This window comes from Dryas octopetala, chromosome 2, assembly GCF_963921425.1.
Source record: "Dryas octopetala chromosome 2, drDryOcto1.1, whole genome shotgun sequence".
NCBI classification, from domain to species: Eukaryota; Viridiplantae; Streptophyta; class Magnoliopsida; order Rosales; family Rosaceae; genus Dryas; species Dryas octopetala.
In genome coordinates, this window is record NC_141367.1 from 20,931,597 (window position 1) to 20,949,913 (window position 18,317).

An 18,317-nucleotide genomic window follows, 5' to 3' on the forward strand; every position below is an offset into this window, starting at 1 on the left:
AAACAATCACTGTAACTCAAACTTAAACTGTCGGGAAATTGGCTAATAATGTATACCAGTGATCAGAGTCTCATTGAAATTTAGAAACAACATGACTAACAATCATTAGGGTCATGGTGGGAGTTTTGAAGGTTTAGATAACAATTTGACAGACAGATACCCAATATCATTGTATTATAGGAATAAAAATTAACAAATATACAATCAGAGGCAGCATAGCTGCATTTAATTAATACATTTCCCTCCAAAACCTTGCAGAATGTCTCAATCAAATAAATAGGTGGAATTACAAAAGGGTAACTTACATCATAGTACAATGCAAGTTTAAGCCAAAGAAGAAAAGAGAGAAAAAGATGGAAAAGATGACAAACAAAGGGTTGTGATAGTTGCGCAAATTATAAAGTTATACTCACACTCTCCTGATCAAAACTCCATATCCCAGAAGACTCCGATTTAAAAAGAAATCCAAACAAAACAATAATAATAAAAAAATGAATTAAGATGCATTCAGTTAATCACAGTTGCACAACACATGCAGTTGGTAAAGAGAGAAGTCCGGTGCCTGCGCTTCTCCTTACCTTTTGATGAAGTTGGAGCAGCTTCTTTAGTGTGTGAGTCAGACAGATTCTTGCTTGAATTTTCAGTAGACGAATGGTTGTCATGTTTTTGTACTGTGACAACAATATGGGCTTCTTCCTCTTCCTTCAAGAATCCTAGGAATGGAGTCTTTGGCTTCTCTGATTCACTTCTTTCCAATGTAATTACTTTCTCTTCCACTGGCATTGCTTGGTACTGCAACAGGTCTTGTTCATATCCGATGTGCTCGATGAGGTTTCCAAGACTGACATCATCATCTGGGCTTGGAGAGCTTCCTATTGCAGCCTTATCCTGATACAGCAAAGGGGTACGATCCGATTCTACGTTTTGGAGATCAAGGTTGAAGCTTGGAGATTTTTGTATCTGGGCTTGAACATTAATCGAGTTGTCAGAATCTGATTCAGTGCTGGACCTTCCCACAGTTTCTTGTGTTTCAGAACCACAGCTTACAGATACAGATGTTTTGAATTTTTCACATTGTTCACTGGATTGGTTGGCTGCAATTTTAGTTTCTGCTGCTGCCACTTGAGGTGCTTCAGTATGCTGTGTAACTTGTTGACCAGGCATATCCGCTGCCAACTTATTCATGGAGACTAATGCTTCAGCAATCCAGTTTGTACAATTAATAGTAGAAGCTTTGGCAGCAGAGAACTCACTGTTTCTCTCTTGCTTCAATTGTGTGATTGAGTCACTGATGCTTTGAACAGTCTCAGATTCAAATACAGTTTCCTGTTGGTGATATTGAGATTGAGGGGGTAGAGCTTCTGACTGATCAAGTGGAAGCTGTAGAGACCAACATTGTTCTGCTGTTTCTGTTCCTCCTATTTCAGTGGCATATGAAGGTTCTGTGTTATCCCCTCTTTCTTGAACAGTTTTCTTCTCTGTTGATTCCTCTTCCCTATGGTTGCACTGTGGGATAGTTAACTCCATCGGAACCATTCCAAGTTCCGGAGCCACCTCAACTTTCCATTCTGAGTCCAGGCAGTGGTCCTCAGAAGCCTCATTTTGGTTGTTAACACACATGACAACTAGGTGACAATTCTCAGCAACCTTTGGCTCCTCAGTTCGATAATCCTCGTCGCTTAAAGGACTAATTACACTTACCTCTTCACTGTCCTCATGTGTAGAGTCTGTAGACCCAATAAATTGAAGCTCACTTGACTTGTCAGATTCTGATTCTACCACCGACTCTCCACAAGATTGGGTTGAGTTATTATCATGCTTGCTCTCTCCATTTTCGGACTCTTTTCCTATTAGCCCAATTTCCTCTTTAAGAATCATGCATTTGTCTTCAGGTTCAGGAACTTCCAGATGGGAGTTTGGTGAGTTAGTCACTGGAATGGCTTCTGGTTTTAATTGTGAGCAATCATTTTCAATTAAGTTCATCTCAGTTGGAAGCTCCCCATTACATTCATTTCCCAAACCACTCAGACCATGAGATGATATTGTTGTGATGTTGCTCAATCCATTTTCAACCTTATCTCCATCTTTCTCTTCAAGCTTCTCTTCAATGGACATTAGTTGTTCTTGGGATGCCTTTTGCTCCAGTGACAAGTCATCCCTTTTATTTTCCATAACTGGATCAGTACTAGAATCAGCACTTTCTTCAATATTTTCCAATGCCTCAGTGTCTAAGAGGTGACCTTTCGCCTCAAAATCAGAAGTCAAACTTGATCCTTGACAGTCCTCACTGCCTTGTAAAGATCCACTGCCTTCTTCTACAGATTGGTCAGCATGAATTGTATCCAATTCATGTTGATTTGACTCTAAGTGTACAGATTCTTCAGGTTCTGAATTATGTAATGTGGATATTGCCCCCTCTTCCTCTGTTGCAGTATAGCATATAAAGGTATTAAGGTGGGTTATTGTTTTATTACTCGTACTAAAAGCAGATTAAAAGTTAAAAGTGCTGAAGAGATAATTCAAAAACTACATTACTTGTACTAGGACAGAATAATGATGCAAGTATTTAAGAAAAAACCTCAACTAGTACAGTGGAAATATGGAATAAGGTTGACATAACATACCTTTCTTGAAAGAAGCCTGCTTCTCAAGCTGATGTTTGATAGTTCCTTGCAGATTCTCCTCCATTTTTTGCTCTATTGCCTTCTCATGTCCTGAATCATTCGATAAAATAACCGGTTGCATTTTACTGTCTCCTTCATCCTCTTCATTTGACTCCGGTACAACTTTTGAAGATTCAGCTAGAGGATGAACTTCAGTATCTTCTTGCTCTATGGACAGAAGGCCAAATGTTAAGCAACAAGAGTTATTACTAATCAATATAAAAGTGGTTCATCAATTCATATATAAATTACTAAATTTGAAAATAGCTAAAAGTACCTCTTCTGCTTGATGAATCAGCACAAGGATCTCCTATTCTCTCTGGATCATCAGAAGCCAAGTCAGTGACTTTTTCATGAAAATCTTTTCCTTCAGCTGCAGGCACTATTTGATTTTCTTCGTTTATGTCATTTTCATGACTAGTTTCTATCAAAGATTTTTTGATGGCTTCAACTGAAGTGTTCTCTTCCTCTACAACAGAATGGCAATGCAAATAGCTCATGATATATTCTTGCAATCAATAAAATAAAAAGCCAATGAAGCTTTTCAGGAACTTCAAATTGTCATACCTTTCAGACCTGAAGTGTTGATGTTCCCCATCTCATTTCCCATGTTCAATTTACCAAATCCTGCAGTGTAAGCAATGCAGAAACAAAGATCAACAGCCAACTAAGAAGGCTTGAGTTGAGGTTTTCCAATAGCAGTATATGAATAAAAGGAAGTAGTTCAATTCAAAATCCGAGTCTAAATACCATGGAGATGATGTATTCACATACAAACTAGCTATAAGCATTTAAGACCAGCTTTCTTTCTGTTAAACTGCAATGCCAGGGTGTAAAACAGTACTTGATTAAAATGGTATATTGGGCACTTCACTTCACTGGTTTTGCTTGAAGCAAAAGCCTCATTTGGGTCATCTGTCAGCCAAACTGATATGCCACTAAAAGTTGTGGAAACATCTAACCTAGCTTCACATTTGGGTCATCTTTTCTTTTTGAGCTAGCTGGTTACATTGACATGCATTCTTTGGTCATGGATTTAAAAGTGTCCATTGCTAACCAAATAAAGTTAATGTGTCGGCGATTCAATATGCCTTGTGGAACAGCCTTTTAGTGACCTGCCCCTATGATTATGTTGAGCCAAATTTTTAATTACTGATATAATACTAATTTCTAGGAGTAGGCAATATAATACATGGGTCACTCTAAATTAATCAAGCCTTTTTGAGCAGCCAATTCTACATGCGCCGCCCAGACAAACAAGAGGCGTTTGAATGCCATGGAACTATGGAAGTGTTGCTTAAATCCCGGATGGGGGTGCATCATACGGCTTGGTGGTCTGTTTTCTAGAAACACAACAACATTACTATATATACTTCAGGGTTTACCACACAATTAATTAGAGTCAACCTAATTAATAATTTAGATTCATAATTTCACAAAAGATCATTTCGGTATATATTAGAAATTTAGAATCAACAATATGCTAGCACTCTTTTTTAATAATGGGAAAAATTAACACAATTCACTTTCTATCGAATATAAGGTCTACAAGGTAAACTAGATGTAAGAGTTCGAACTTAAAATGTTTGAGTTTACACATGGCTTCATGCTTCCAACTTACCCTATTCTTTTTCCAAGTGAATGGGTTGGTTAATATAAACATCATGTGATCAAGGACATTTAAAATAGCTTTGGCAAAACAATATAAATTGGTCTCCATTATTGGATGTGAACATCCAGATATAGGGGAAAATGCTTAGGAAGGGATCTGACGGACTGGCAAGAGCCACATGTAGAGCGGGCATTGGACCTATTGGCCAAACTAATTGGGTTTCCATTATTATTTTTTGTGCCAAAGGAATGAATGAAATAATGGTACTCTCATAAGGCTTTGTAAAGGTGTGGGTCTGTACTTAAAAGATTTCTTGATCTCAAAGCTTTCTTCCATATGAAAGGTGGGTTGGACATAGTTTTTAAGCTATGTTCATGATAGATGTGCATTGTTAGGAACTTTTAATATGCCTAAAAGCAAGCTACATTGGAGTCATTGGACCCTCCACACTCTTTTGCTCATTCAGAGGAATGGAAAAGAAGACTTGGTGGAAATCCACCCTATATACTCACTCACTTTTCATCAAAATATTATCCATGGAATGATGAGACCATATTGCACCCATCTGCTCTGTCCTCTCTCTTTTCTACATAATTTTTCTGCCAAATCTCATTTTCTGCGATAAATAGTATTAGTAAAGCAAATGTAAGAGAGATTAGTGACACGTTTAATTGGCCGTCCCTCAGAAAATGAATGACCAATTGTTTTTTGTGTAGTGCTTGGAGCTGGAGGCATTTGATGGAGTACTAGATGGACCATTTGATGGAGTACGGGTTGGCCCGACCTAGCCCACACGGATTATGGATTGGTCAATTGATAAAATTGGTCCGGCCCATAACTAAAGTACACGGTCAATGAGTCTCAATCTCTAGCAGATTGGTATGCGGGATGGGTGCTATATGTCCATAAATTTGTTTATTAAAAAGAAGTTAAACAAAAACAACGAAAAAAAAGTTTACTATTAAACAATTTTATTGGATCACAAATTCACAACAACAATTTTATTACATTAAATGAATCGTCACCATTAATTAATGCATTGAGGACTTCTGCATCTCCATTGTGCATAACTCTGTTGAAACCTTGGTTGAGGAATGAAGTTTTTTTTTTTAAGAATTGGATCTACTTTATTAAACTAATATCAGAAACTAGTACATCACCGTTGAGGAATAAAGTTGGACAATTAGAGAACTTCTTGAACATGTCCTCACCACAGTTCTAAAAATAATGTTGAATGAGTAATCTTTAACACCAACTTATCTAACTTATCTAAACTTAAGACATATAATATGATAGTTTCTTATTTATTATAAATTAATAAATGAGTTTTGAAATGAATTTATATATGTTTCTAAAAAAAAAAATTATATATGAATAAATAAAATCTGAGTCGTCAGTTGCTGCGATCTAAAAATTAAGAATTAAAATAATAGTTATTATTTATAGTATTATTGTATATCTCTTTTTTGTGACCACCACTCCAAGGGGTGGAATTGGTTCTATTACCGAACCGATTGGCTGAGACCGATCATCGAATCGACAGAGGAGGAATGGCACAAACAGGGACCACCGCCGAATTGACGTCTGTCTGTTACCGACATTTTAGGTTCGATAGACGGTATTGGGCGGTGCGGTTTGAGTTTTTGGTGTTTTGAAGGGGTTGGTAGCCAAACAGTTTCCGATCCCGATTGTAGCGGTGTGGTTCGGTTGCACGACCGAAACCGATAGAGCACAACCAAACACCAAACCGATCGGTTCGGATTGGGTCGAAGATCGGTAAAAATCTGTATGTCGGCAAAAAAACCCAGCCTTAACCACTCCACCATAAGAGAAATCACCATGCAATTGTCCAATTGCTACCAAATTTTTTAGAGAAATTCACAACTTAAACGTAAAATGGTTTATCATAAGAGTAGTTAAACCATTCTTTTGCAACACTTTTAGGTGGAGGTTGTTAACGATTTGTTGGGAAATTGAACACCTAAAGTTTAGGTTGACCCGCGTTGACTCTTGTATACTTTAGAATTTATAGTTAGACTAACTGCACAACTCTTGTATTTAACTTATAGAGTATAGACCGGGACAAGACTAAGATCGACAATAAAGTATTATATGGGAAAATGAAATATAAGTACGTACGTACGAATTGCAATCTAATTTCTGCGACGACTATGAATTTCCCAAACAAAATTTGGAGTCATATTCTTGCAGACTCTTCTAGTCTCCCTTCAAAACAGCAATCAGTATAGTTTTGATAGCCTTGATCCTCACGGTGAGGTACGTACTGCTACAATGGATGAGAACATTCAGTTAACTTGTGCATTGGAAATTTGGAATTGAAGTGAACGTCTTGGATATCTTAATCCGTCAAAACCCTTTTACCACTTCATTGGAATTTTAAAGGACTACGATCATGGTCACTTTTCAAGTGACATATGCTAGATATAGGATGCATGCTTACGTTGGAAGGCCTTCGTCATATAATTTTTATTTTTATTTTTTAAGACAAAAAAGACTCTAAAATATTCTCCATTGTTCTTGCCCCCGTATTTAAAATCACATAAAAGAAAAAGTTGGGCTGTACGTTAGAGAAATTTATTATGTTGAGCAAATTGTGAGAGGGGGTAACTGCGTACATTGTCTCCATGGGTATGTGCCTGCACACAGTCACGTACGTGGTATTATTAATCAATTTAATCTACTAATCCATCTATGTTATAATATACATATATATTTATTAATACTATAACTTAAAAATATAAACCATATTATAAGATATGGATTAGTAACACTATATAGCAGTGTGGCCATTATACATAAAAAAAAAATTTCCATGATGGTAAATAAAAGTTGGAAAAGGAAAATTTCTCTATTACAAGTGTATTATATACACTTAATATATCTATCTTTTTTATATTAGATCACATGATAAGAGAGACATATATATAATAAATAAATATATATATATATTAATATGTTTCCAGGGGCCTTCCTGGCTTCCTCGTCGGTGTTGCAATCGGCAAGTCATTGGCGGCGCGTGAGAAAATAAATTACAAGATAATGATATGTGCGCGGCTTCATGGAATTTCCCCTCGCCAACTACCCCAGAAATAAAAAAACCAATAAAAACAGCTCTTTTGTTCTCCTATATAAGTAAACTAGATTGTTATGAGTAGGCACATTCATGCAAGGTCATCAGCAACAGTAGCTAATCCATTTGGCATTCTAGTACTGCATTCTATACAAACAAGTCATTAGTTCCATCAACTTTTCCCTTACTTTTTTTTTTGGTTGTGCATTGTACGTGATACCATATTGATTAAGTCAATTTGTATCTCTGCCTTAATAATCAGTTGTCTTAATTTTGTGTTTCTGAATTAAAGCATGTCTACCACCCTGCATGCTGGATTGGGATGCATTCAGATTGAGTTGCTTCTTGATGCTCCAAACACTACTCTTAGCAAAAGAAAATGGCATTCTGCTTTTGTTACTATCTACTGCTCTAGAGCCCTCCTCTGTTTGTTCAATCCTTCTGCACCCAAAACCACAAACAACACCAAAATACCTCGCACTCCCTCTTATGCCACTATTACTGTAAACACTATTGCTATAAACTCAGAACCAGCTGACAGCAGCTTCAAAATTGATCAAACAAGCCTCACTGAGGTTGTCAAGCAGAGAAATCTTAACCAGCTCCATGAGTTGGGAGGGGTTGAAGAAGTGGCATCAGCTCTCAAAACTGAGGCAGAGCATGGAATCAATGGTGATGCTGAAGATATTGCCCACCGAGTTGAGACATTTGGTTCAAACACATATAAGAAGCCCCCAACAAAAGGATTCTTCCATTTTGTGTGGGAAGCCTTCAAGGACCTCACAATTGTCATCCTCTTAGGCTGCGCCGCACTCTCTCTTGGCTTCGGCATCAAAGAGCATGGATTGAAAGAAGGCTGGATTGATGGTGGAAGCATATTTCTGGCGGTCTTTCTGGTAATCTCTGTGTCAGCAATTAGTAATTATAGGCAGAGTAGACAGTTTGACAAATTGTCAAAGGTCAGCGACAATGTCCAAATTGAAGCCGTGAGAGGCGGCAGGCGCCAGCAGATTTCGATATTCGAAATTGTGGTTGGTGATGTCATTTGTTTGAAGATTGGAGACCAAGTTCCAGCTGATGGATTGCTGCTGGAGGGCCATTCGTTGCAAGTAGACGAATCGAGCATGACAGGGGAGAGTGATCATGTCGAAATTAGCCACACCAAGAATCCATTCCTCATTTCTGGAACCAAAGTGGCTGATGGGTACGCCCGGATGCTTGTCACATCTGTCGGGATGCACACGACATGGGGCGAAATGATGAGCCATATCAGCCGTGACAATAGCGAAAAGACACCTTTGCAAGCACGCCTTGACAAGCTGACTTCGTCAATAGGTAAAGTCGGTTTAGCAGTTGCTTTCCTAGTTCTCGTAGTCTTGTTGGTTCGCTACTTCACAGGGACAACAGAGGATGAGAATGGAAATAAAGAGTATATTGGCAGCAAGACCAAGGTTGATGACATAATAAACGCGGTGATTGGGATTGTAGCAGCTGCTGTTACAATTGTTGTGGTAGCAATTCCAGAAGGTCTGCCACTAGCTGTTACTCTGACTCTTGCTTATTCCATGAAGAGAATGATGGTGGATAAAGCAATGGTACGGAATCTCTCTGCTTGTGAGACCATGGGATCTGCCACCATCATTTGTACTGACAAAACAGGTACTCTCACAATGAACCTGATGAAGGTGACTAAGTTTTGGCTAGGTGATGAATCTACGGCTGAAGAAGCTTATTCATCAATTTCTCCTTGTGTTCTCAATTTGATCCAAGAAGGGGTTGCTCTGAATACAACTGGCAGTGTATTCAGGCCTACCTTGGATTCAGAAGTTGAGATCTCAGGAAGTCCCACCGAAAAGGCTATTCTTTCATGGGCTGTAAATGGATTAAAGATGGATATGCAACAAGTTGTAAAGAGTTGTAACATTCTTCATGTTGAAGCCTTCAATTCGCAGAAGAAACGAAGTGGGGTTTTGATGAAGAGGAAGGCAGACAATACAATGAAAGTACATTGGAAAGGGGCTGCAGAGATGGTGCTAGCAATGTGCACCAGTTACTACAATGCCTCTGGAGTTGTCAAAGAGCTGGGTGACAATGAAAAATTGAAATTTGAGCAGATTATTCAAGGCATGGCAGCTAGCAGCCTCCGATGTATCGCTTTTGCACAAAAAGAGGTTCCTGCAGAGGAGCAAGTGGATCAAGAACACAAAACTTTGCTAAAAGAAGATGGACTGACCCTATTAGGACTCGTGGGGCTTAAGGATCCATGTCGCCCGGGTGTGAAGAAAGCAGTTGAAGACTGTCAATATGCAGGGGTGAACATCAAAATGATCACTGGTGACAATGTTTTCACTGCAAAAGCCATAGCCACAGAATGTGGGATACTCAAGGCTGACCAGGACATGTTCAGTGGAGCAGTGATAGAAGGCGTGCAATTTCGCAACTACACACCAGAAGAGAGGTTGCAGAAAGTGGACAAAATCTGTGTTATGGCAAGGTCGTCTCCATTTGATAAGCTTCTAATGGTGCAATGCTTGAAGCAGAAAGGCCATGTGGTTGCAGTCACCGGTGATGGCACAAATGACGCACCGGCATTGAAAGAAGCTGACATTGGACTTTCTATGGGGATTCAAGGCACTGAAGTTGCTAAAGAGAGCTCAGACATTGTGATCATGGATGACAACTTTGCTTCAGTGGCCACAGTTTTGAGGTGGGGAAGATGTGTTTATAACAACATCCAGAAGTTCATCCAATTCCAGCTCACTGTCAATGTTGCAGCTCTTGTCATCAACTTTGTAGCAGCAATTTCAGCAGGTGAAGTCCCATTAACAGCAGTTCAATTGCTGTGGGTGAACTTGATCATGGACACTCTGGGAGCTCTGGCTCTTGCCACAGAGAAGCCCACCAAAGAACTCATGGAGAAGCCACCTGTGGGCAGGACTGAACCTCTCATCACCAACATCATGTGGAGGAACCTCTTGCCTCAGGCTCTGTACCAGATCACAATCCTCTTGATCCTGCAATTTAAAGGCAAATCAATCTTTGGTGTGGATGACAAGGTAAAGGCCACCTTGATCTTCAATACCTTTGTGCTCTGCCAGGTGTTCAATGAGTTCAATGCAAGGAAGCTTGAGAAGAAGAATGTCTTCAAGGGAATACACACCAACAAATTGTTTCTGGGTATCATTGCAGTGACAATTTTGCTCCAGGTGGTGATGGTTGAGTTTCTCAAGAAATTTGCAGATACAGAGAGGTTGAATTGGGGACAATGGGGTGCATGTATTGGAATTGCAGCCATGTCTTGGCCAATTGGGTGGGTTGTCAAGTCTATACCTGTTCCAGAGAAACCCTTTTTCAGCTATCTGAAGATGAAGAAAGATAAGAACTCCAATTGAACTTTGAAGGGAAAGAACCCCCATGCTGGAAGTATCTGTTCTGGTTGGATATATTTTGGTAGATATAATTGATTATTCGTGTTATTGAAACTTTGTTGTACGTATATATATATTTACAATATAATTATGTTCAGTATTTAGTTATAATGTAGTTTAAAATTTATTTTCCCACCTTAGTATAGGGCAGTTCGAATAGTGTAATCTTGTAATACGTAATTAAAATTTTTTAAGGTTAAGACATTCTTCAAAATTCTCTTCATTCTCTAGTTATTAATTGATTATTAATTGGGCAATGCTAGAGTGCCCTAATGACATGTCAATTAAAATAATTAATGTTGTTTAATTAAATTCATTATTTCTTGCCACATCAGTTTTTACAAATACTGTTTTAACCTTTATTATAAATTTTTCACCTCCAAATCATTAGCCCTAAATTATAATTCTTAATTTGACCTCGTCCATCTTGGCAACAAACAAATTGATCAAGGCCCTGCAAGTTGTGATATACATGAACAATGAAAACTAAAGAGATTGTTGAGCAGAGAACACCACAATAACAAAACAAGGAGAGACCAGAAAAATTGGACAAGGATGCAAGGGCAAAGTATAGAGACAGCAGACACACAACGTTTAATGTGGTTCGGCTTAGCCTATGTCCACGGAGCAGCATGAACAAATCCACTAATTTAAATGGAGATTACAAAATACAAAATAGCTCTAGGCTATTACAACTGGCAGCAGTGCATACAAAGTAACAATCAGAATAACAGATGAAGAATCAAAACAGCTGCTGCACCTTGTTTTCTTTTCTTAGCAATCGCCCAACAAACAGTGCAAAGAGGAAGGAAAGCCACGTACTATCTTCAGCAGACCCTCTCTCTGGTCTCTTATCTATTCTCTCTGTTTTTTCACTGAAGCAAAAAGCTTCTTTTTGTCTTGATAAGTTGCTGCCAGCAGTACCCCAATGGTTCCCATGTAGGCCCACATAAAAGACATCAAATGGGCTTGCAAATTAAGCCACAACCCATAAGCCCAAACTGAGATATAAATCAACAATCTCCACCTTGGCGAAATTTGCACAGAATACAGAAGAGCTGAATCACAACTCAACAATCAACACCTCCATCAAGTTCTATGCTGCTCATCAAATGCATTCAAACATGCAGGATATGTGCCAAGTTCAAGCAATGAATGAACTTGGCAGCACCAATCACCTTAGTCAACATATCAGCTGGATTATCAGCAGTAGCAACCTTTTTAAGAATAATCTTCCCTTTAGCCACAATGTCCCGAACAAAATGAAAACGAACATCTATGTGCTTGGTTCTTGAGTGATGGACTTGAAACTTAGCCAAGTAAATGGCACTTTGGCTATCACAATGAACCTCCACCTGCTTTTGATAAATCCCCAAATCACTAATAAGTCCACGAATCCAAATGGCCTCCTTTATGGCTTCTGTAACAGCCATATACTCTGCCTCTGTGGTTGACAAAGCCACAGTGGACTGCAAAATAGACCTCCAGCAAATAGGCCCTTTAGCCATAGTAAACAAATAGCCTGTAGTAGACTTCCTCTTGTCCAAATCACCTGCATAGTCAGAATCAACATATCCAACTACAAAGTTCTCAACACCTGACTTATCTCTCTCAAAACACAAACCAACATCTCTAGTACCATGGAGATATCTCAATATCCATTTAGCTGCCCTCCAATGCTCTTTACCCGGATTTTGCATATAACGACTAACCAAACCAACAGCATGAGCAATATCCGGTCTAGAACAAACCATAGCATACATCAATCCGCCAACCAGATTAGCATATGGAATATTAGCCATGTGTTGCTTATCTTCATCAGTCTTGGGAGACAATAAATCACTCAATTTAAAATGAGGAGCCAGAGGAGTAGTTACAGACTTGGTGGCGTCATTGACTCCAAAGTGTTGCAGCAATTTTCCCAAATATTTCTTTTGAGTCAAACACAGCAAACCTTTTCCTCTATCACGAGTGATTTCCATACCAGGGATATTCTTCGCTTCACCAAGATCCTTCATTTCAAACTCCTTATTCATCTGTGCTTTCAATTTCTCAATCTCTTTAATATTCCTTGAGCCAATCAACATATCATCAACATATATCAACAAGTAGATGAAAGACCCATCATGCAGCTTCTTGAAATAAACACAATGATCATATTGACTTCTCAAATAATTTTGGCCTTTCATAAAATCATCAAACCTCAAATACCATTGCCTTGGAGATTGCTTCAACCTATATAATGATTTCTTCAACTTGCAGACCAAGCTCTCTTTTCCAACTACCTTGTATCCATCCGGCTGAGACATGTAAATCTCTTCATCTAAGTCGCCATGTAGAAAAGCCGTCTTGACATCAAGTTGCACTAATTCAAGGTCAAATTGTGCAACAAGAGCTAACATAATACGAATGGAGGAATGCTTCACAACGGGAGAAAAAATTTCATTGTAATCAATACCTTCCTTTTGTGCATACCCCTTTGCAACCAATCTTGCTTTAAATATCACGCTTCCTTTTTCATGGAGACCTTCTTTCTTGGTATACACCCATTTGCAGCCAATAGTTCTCTTGCCCTTAGGCAATTGAACTAACTCCCATGTTTTGTTTTTTGAAAGAGAATTCATCTCTTCATCCATAGCCTTGCTCCAATCTCTCTTTTCTGAACTCCTTATGGCTTCTCTGAAATTTGATGGAATTTCTGCATTAATAATGGGCAAAGCAAATGCAACATAATCATTATACTTTGCTGGCTTTGTGATTATTCTTCTTAGTCTACTCGTAGCAATAGATTCTTGAGGTAGAGGCACTTGGGCTGGAGCTTGACTTTCATCTTGGTCTGGAATTGTAGCTTCATCTTCTTCCTCTTCTTCATCATCACTTCCAGTCACTTCAACTTCAGTTTGGGCTGACTTGGAAGTGACAGAAGTGGTCTTTTCAAGCTCCACCTGTTGAACAACTCTCTCATTTTCCGGAGATGCATCACAAGCAGTCTCCTTGTTGCTTCTTAACATACTGACTTCATCAAAAATCACATCTCTGCTTATCACCAATTTCTTCAACTCTGGGCACCACAACCTGTAACCTTTGACACCACTGCTAAAACCAACAAAAATAGCCCTTTTGGCTCTAGGATCAAGTTTTGTTTCAGTCACATGAAAATAAGCAGGGGAACCAAAAATATGCAAGGAATCATAATCAAAAGCAGGTTTTCCAGACCATACCTCAATGGGTGTCTTCCCTTGAATTGCAGCTAAAGGCAAACGGTTGATTAGGTGACAAGCATAAGTAATTGCCTCTGCCCAAAATGACTTGCTTAAACCAGACTGTGCCAACATACATCTCACCTTCTCAAGCAAAGTTCTATTCAACCTTTCAGCAACCCCATTTTGTTGTGGAGTTCCCCGTACAGTGAAATGCCTAACAATGCCCTCTTCTTGACACACTTTAAGAAAAGGATCAGAAGTATATTCCCCACCATTGTCTGACCTCAAGATTTTAATTTTCTTCCCAGTCTGATTTTCAACCATTTTCTTCCAATTCAAAAAAATATTTAACACCTCATCTTTGTGCCTCATTGTATAAACCCAAACTCTTCTAGAGTAGTCATCAACAAAAGTCACAAACCAATGCTTACCACCCAATGAAGCTGTCCTTGTAGGACCCCAAACATCTGAATGCACATAGTCAAGAATACCTTTAGTCTGATGTATGGCAGTACCAAATTTAACCTTGGTTTGTTTGCCCAAAACACAATACTTGCAAAAATCAAGGTTACATAATTTGGCTCCTTTTAGCAATCCCTGTTTCACCAGCCCTTGAAGAGCTTTTTCACCAGCATGCCCAGGTCTCATGTGCCACAACTTGGTAGTGTCAGAGCTTGAACTACTAGAAACGGTGGCTGCTCTACCTACCACAGTTTTGCCCTGCAAAAAATACAAATTTTGCTGCCTGGTTCCTTTCATCACAACCATAGCTCCTTTAGTAACTTTCAAAGCACCATTAGACATATTAATATTGAAACCATTTGCTTCCAAAGCACCCAAGGAAATCAAATTTTTCTTAAGATCAGGAACATACCACATATTGGATAATTCTTTAACTATGCCATCATGAAGTTTCAACTTGATTGTTCCTACTCCCTTTTTATCACATGAAAAATCATTACCCAATAAAACAGTTCCCTCACTTTCCAGCTCCAAATTAGAAAACCAATCCTTATTTGGACACATATGATGAGAGCAACCAGAATCCAAAATCCATATATTAGAATCATAAGCAGGAGAAACAACTAGAGCAAACTCAGATTCATCATCACTAAATACAACATTAGCATTAGTAATTTTGTTCTTGTTCTCCAACTTAGGACAATCCTTTTTCCAATGGCCTTTGTTATGACAAAAAGCACATTCATCTTTGTCTAAACTTCTTCTATTCTTAGAATCTCTTCTCATACGAGATTGAGATTTTTTTCTGTTGTTAGACTTCTTCCTCTCATTGGATCTACCTCTAACAACCAAAGCATCTGAGGTACTATTTTGTTTATCCTTATGCCTAACTTCATGATTCATCAAAGCATTTGACACTTCTTCAAATTTAATAGTGTCCTTACCATAAATTAATGTAGTGGCCAAGTGATCATATGAGTCAGGCAAGGAATTCAACAATATCAAGGCTTTATCTTCGTCCTTAATATCCTCATCTAAATTCAACAAATCAGCAATCAATTTGTTAAATGCATCAAGGTGATGAATCATTTTCGTACCTTCTTTGTACTGGAAGCGATACAGCTGCTTCTTCAAATACAAGCGGTTTTCAATGCTCTTCGTCATGTACTTGTCCTCCAATTTTTGCCACAACGCCTTAGCCGACGTCTCTCGCATTACAAAATACTTCTGAGGCTTAGCAAGACACAATCGAATAGTAGAGCATGCCAACCTATTCATTTTCTGCCAATCAGGATCACTCATAGTAGCTGGTTTCTCTTCCAAAGCCATGTCCAAATCTTGTTGAGCCAACACATCTTTCACCTCACACTGCCACATTCCAAAGTTATTTGTTCCATCAAATTTCTCAACCTCAAACTTTGCATTTTGAACCGTGGCTCTTGCCACCTGAGTATTGTTCTCCCCTTGTCCGTCAGCCATCTTTGTGAATCAGATCTAAACCCAAGCTCTGATACCAATTGTTGAGCAGAGAACACCACAATAACAAAACAAGGAGAGACCAGAAAAATTGGACAAGGATGCAAGGGCAAAGTATAGAGATAGCAGACACACAACGTTTAACGTGGTTCGGCTTAGCCTACGTCCACGGAGCAGCATGAACAAATCCACTAATTTAAATGGAGATTACAAAATACAAAATAGCTCTAGGCTATTACAACTGGCAGCAGTGCATACAAAGTAACAATCAGAATAACAGATGAAGAATCAAAACAGCTGCTGCACCTTGTTTTCTTTTCTTAGCAATCGCCCAACAAACAGTGCAAAGAGGAAGGAAAGCCACGTACTATCTTCAGCAGACCCTCTCTCTGGTCTCTTATCTATTCTCTCTGTTTTTTCACTGAAGCAAAAAGCTTCTTTTTGTCTTGATAAGTTGCTGCCAGCAGTACCTCAATGGTTCCCATGTAGGCCCACATAAAAGACATCAAATGGGCTTGCAAATTAAGCCACAACCCATAAGCCCAAACTGAGATATAAATCAACAGAGATTCATAAGACTTTCAACATAAGGAATAACCACATACTCCTAAAGAAGAAGGGGGGCCGTAGGGGGGTCAATGGGCTTTTAAGTGAAACACACAAGTTCTCTTCACAATATTGAATTATTGATATTAGGATATAGGAATTATGATACTATGGATCTAATTGTTGATATAATTACAGAGTATGTTTGATTGTTCATTTTTTTCTTCTAGGGGTTTGGGTAAGATGATTGATTTTCTATATCATTGCATAATGATCTCTAGTGCACTAACACCATATTCAACATATATAGGCTTTTTCTGTGAGGGAGTATCTGGTGATGATGATGATGATGATGCTATCAAGTATCAACTGCAAAATCATGGAGATTACAACCAACCCCACTTCCTATTTTCTTCCCAATAACTCTCTCACTTAAATCTAAGGACCAGAACCCAGATATACCATTCAGAAAAGCCTCTGCTACGACCTTAATTGATAAACAAAAATACTCCAAGCCATAGTGTTGCCTCTGCAACATATATATATATATATATATATATATGCCTCATTGCTTTGGACCAGATAGCCCGGCCAGTTCACTAGATTAACAATACAAGCATCAACATAAAGGGGAATCCAAAAGCACCAACATCATTTTGTATAGTCTTACAAGACAAAATGAGATTAACATTGCTTCAACTTGGTGAGGAAATGAGAACATTGGAGAGAAGAAAGCTTCCTCAGACTGGGGACAAAGCTTTACTCTTTGTGCAGAAAATTAAAAATAATTAAATATGGAGAAGGGCTTTAATTAGGATTTAGGACTAATTTTAAATGGGTAAAAATGTCTTTTCCTCCAACTGATGTGGCAATTTAAAAATGAGGTGTGTAAATAAATTAGCCACATCAAACTCCATGTCATTAGGGCACATAATATTATGGCCCATAATCTTTTCCCTTATTAATTCTCTACTTTTTATTGAAAAGAAGTGAAATTTTTGTTAAACTCATAAAGCATTACATAATTCTTTTAGAAAAACATCTTTAATCAAAGTAGGAGGTTCCTCAGTTTAGACTTTAGAGGCAATTATGAGAAACTAACAACACGCAAAGAATCCCCCTCCACATGTGTTGGAGAGAGATCAAAATAATGGACCATACACAACCCTTCAAACAAGGCTCCATGCTGGAATCAAAAGCCACAGACCTATAGGCCATAGCTAAACCCCCCACCAAGTTACTCCCATTATCTCGAATGACGACCACGCCTACACCTCCCACATTCCCTCTCATGATTTTTGCCATTAATATTTATGTTAATAAACCTTACTTGGTTGTAGCATCCTTGTATAAATACCAATCTTGCACCCTTTGAAAAACATTGAATGCGATTTCAATATTAATATTTTACCAAGGTATCAAAGCCTACGCGTTCAGTCGAACCACCGGCCGCTGCCACCTTTTGGGATAACCTTTAGAGAGACTTAGAGTCCAGTCTATTTTATGAGTCTTTTTTAGACCAACACCAGTAGTGATTTAGGATTTTTAATTAAGTCCTTTTATATTATGTTAAAATCTAATATGTAGTCTCTACAAAGCCCACTCTACATTCTAGAAGGGGAAATACTCTTCAAATAGTGGGAAATGCCCTTCAAATCAGGGAAAGACTTTATTATGAATTAAAAGGATTTTCTTATAAATTTTAAAACACCCCCGATCTCTATCTAAAAACTATTTTTCTAAAGAACCTAAGTCTAATTATCTCTAACCTTTATAATCAAATCCTTCGATCAATATGTAATATTCAGCCATCATATTTAAATGGTACCTATTCTC

At 38.4% G+C, this 18,317-nt stretch overlaps 1 protein-coding gene and 1 pseudogene across 1 annotated transcript; one reads left to right on the plus strand and one right to left on the minus strand.

The window, feature by feature from the left end:
- Positions 1 to 295: 295 nt before the first annotated feature.
- On the minus strand, positions 296 to 3,502 carry LOC147293998 (uncharacterized). The gene is made up of 5 exons (XM_086230832.1): positions 3,414 to 3,502; positions 3,231 to 3,290; positions 2,941 to 3,132; positions 2,625 to 2,831; positions 296 to 2,423 (listed from the first exon to the last, which is right to left on the minus strand). The coding sequence occupies exons 2-5, from the start codon at positions 3,271 to 3,273 to the stop codon at positions 508 to 510; spliced, it is 2,358 nt and encodes a 785-aa protein (XP_086086958.1). The 5' UTR covers positions 3,274 to 3,290; positions 3,414 to 3,502; the 3' UTR covers positions 296 to 507.
- Positions 3,503 to 7,492: 3,990 nt separating this feature from the next.
- On the plus strand, positions 7,493 to 10,758 carry LOC147293999 (putative calcium-transporting ATPase 13, plasma membrane-type pseudogene; annotated as a pseudogene).
- Positions 10,759 to 18,317: the final 7,559 nt, after the last annotated feature.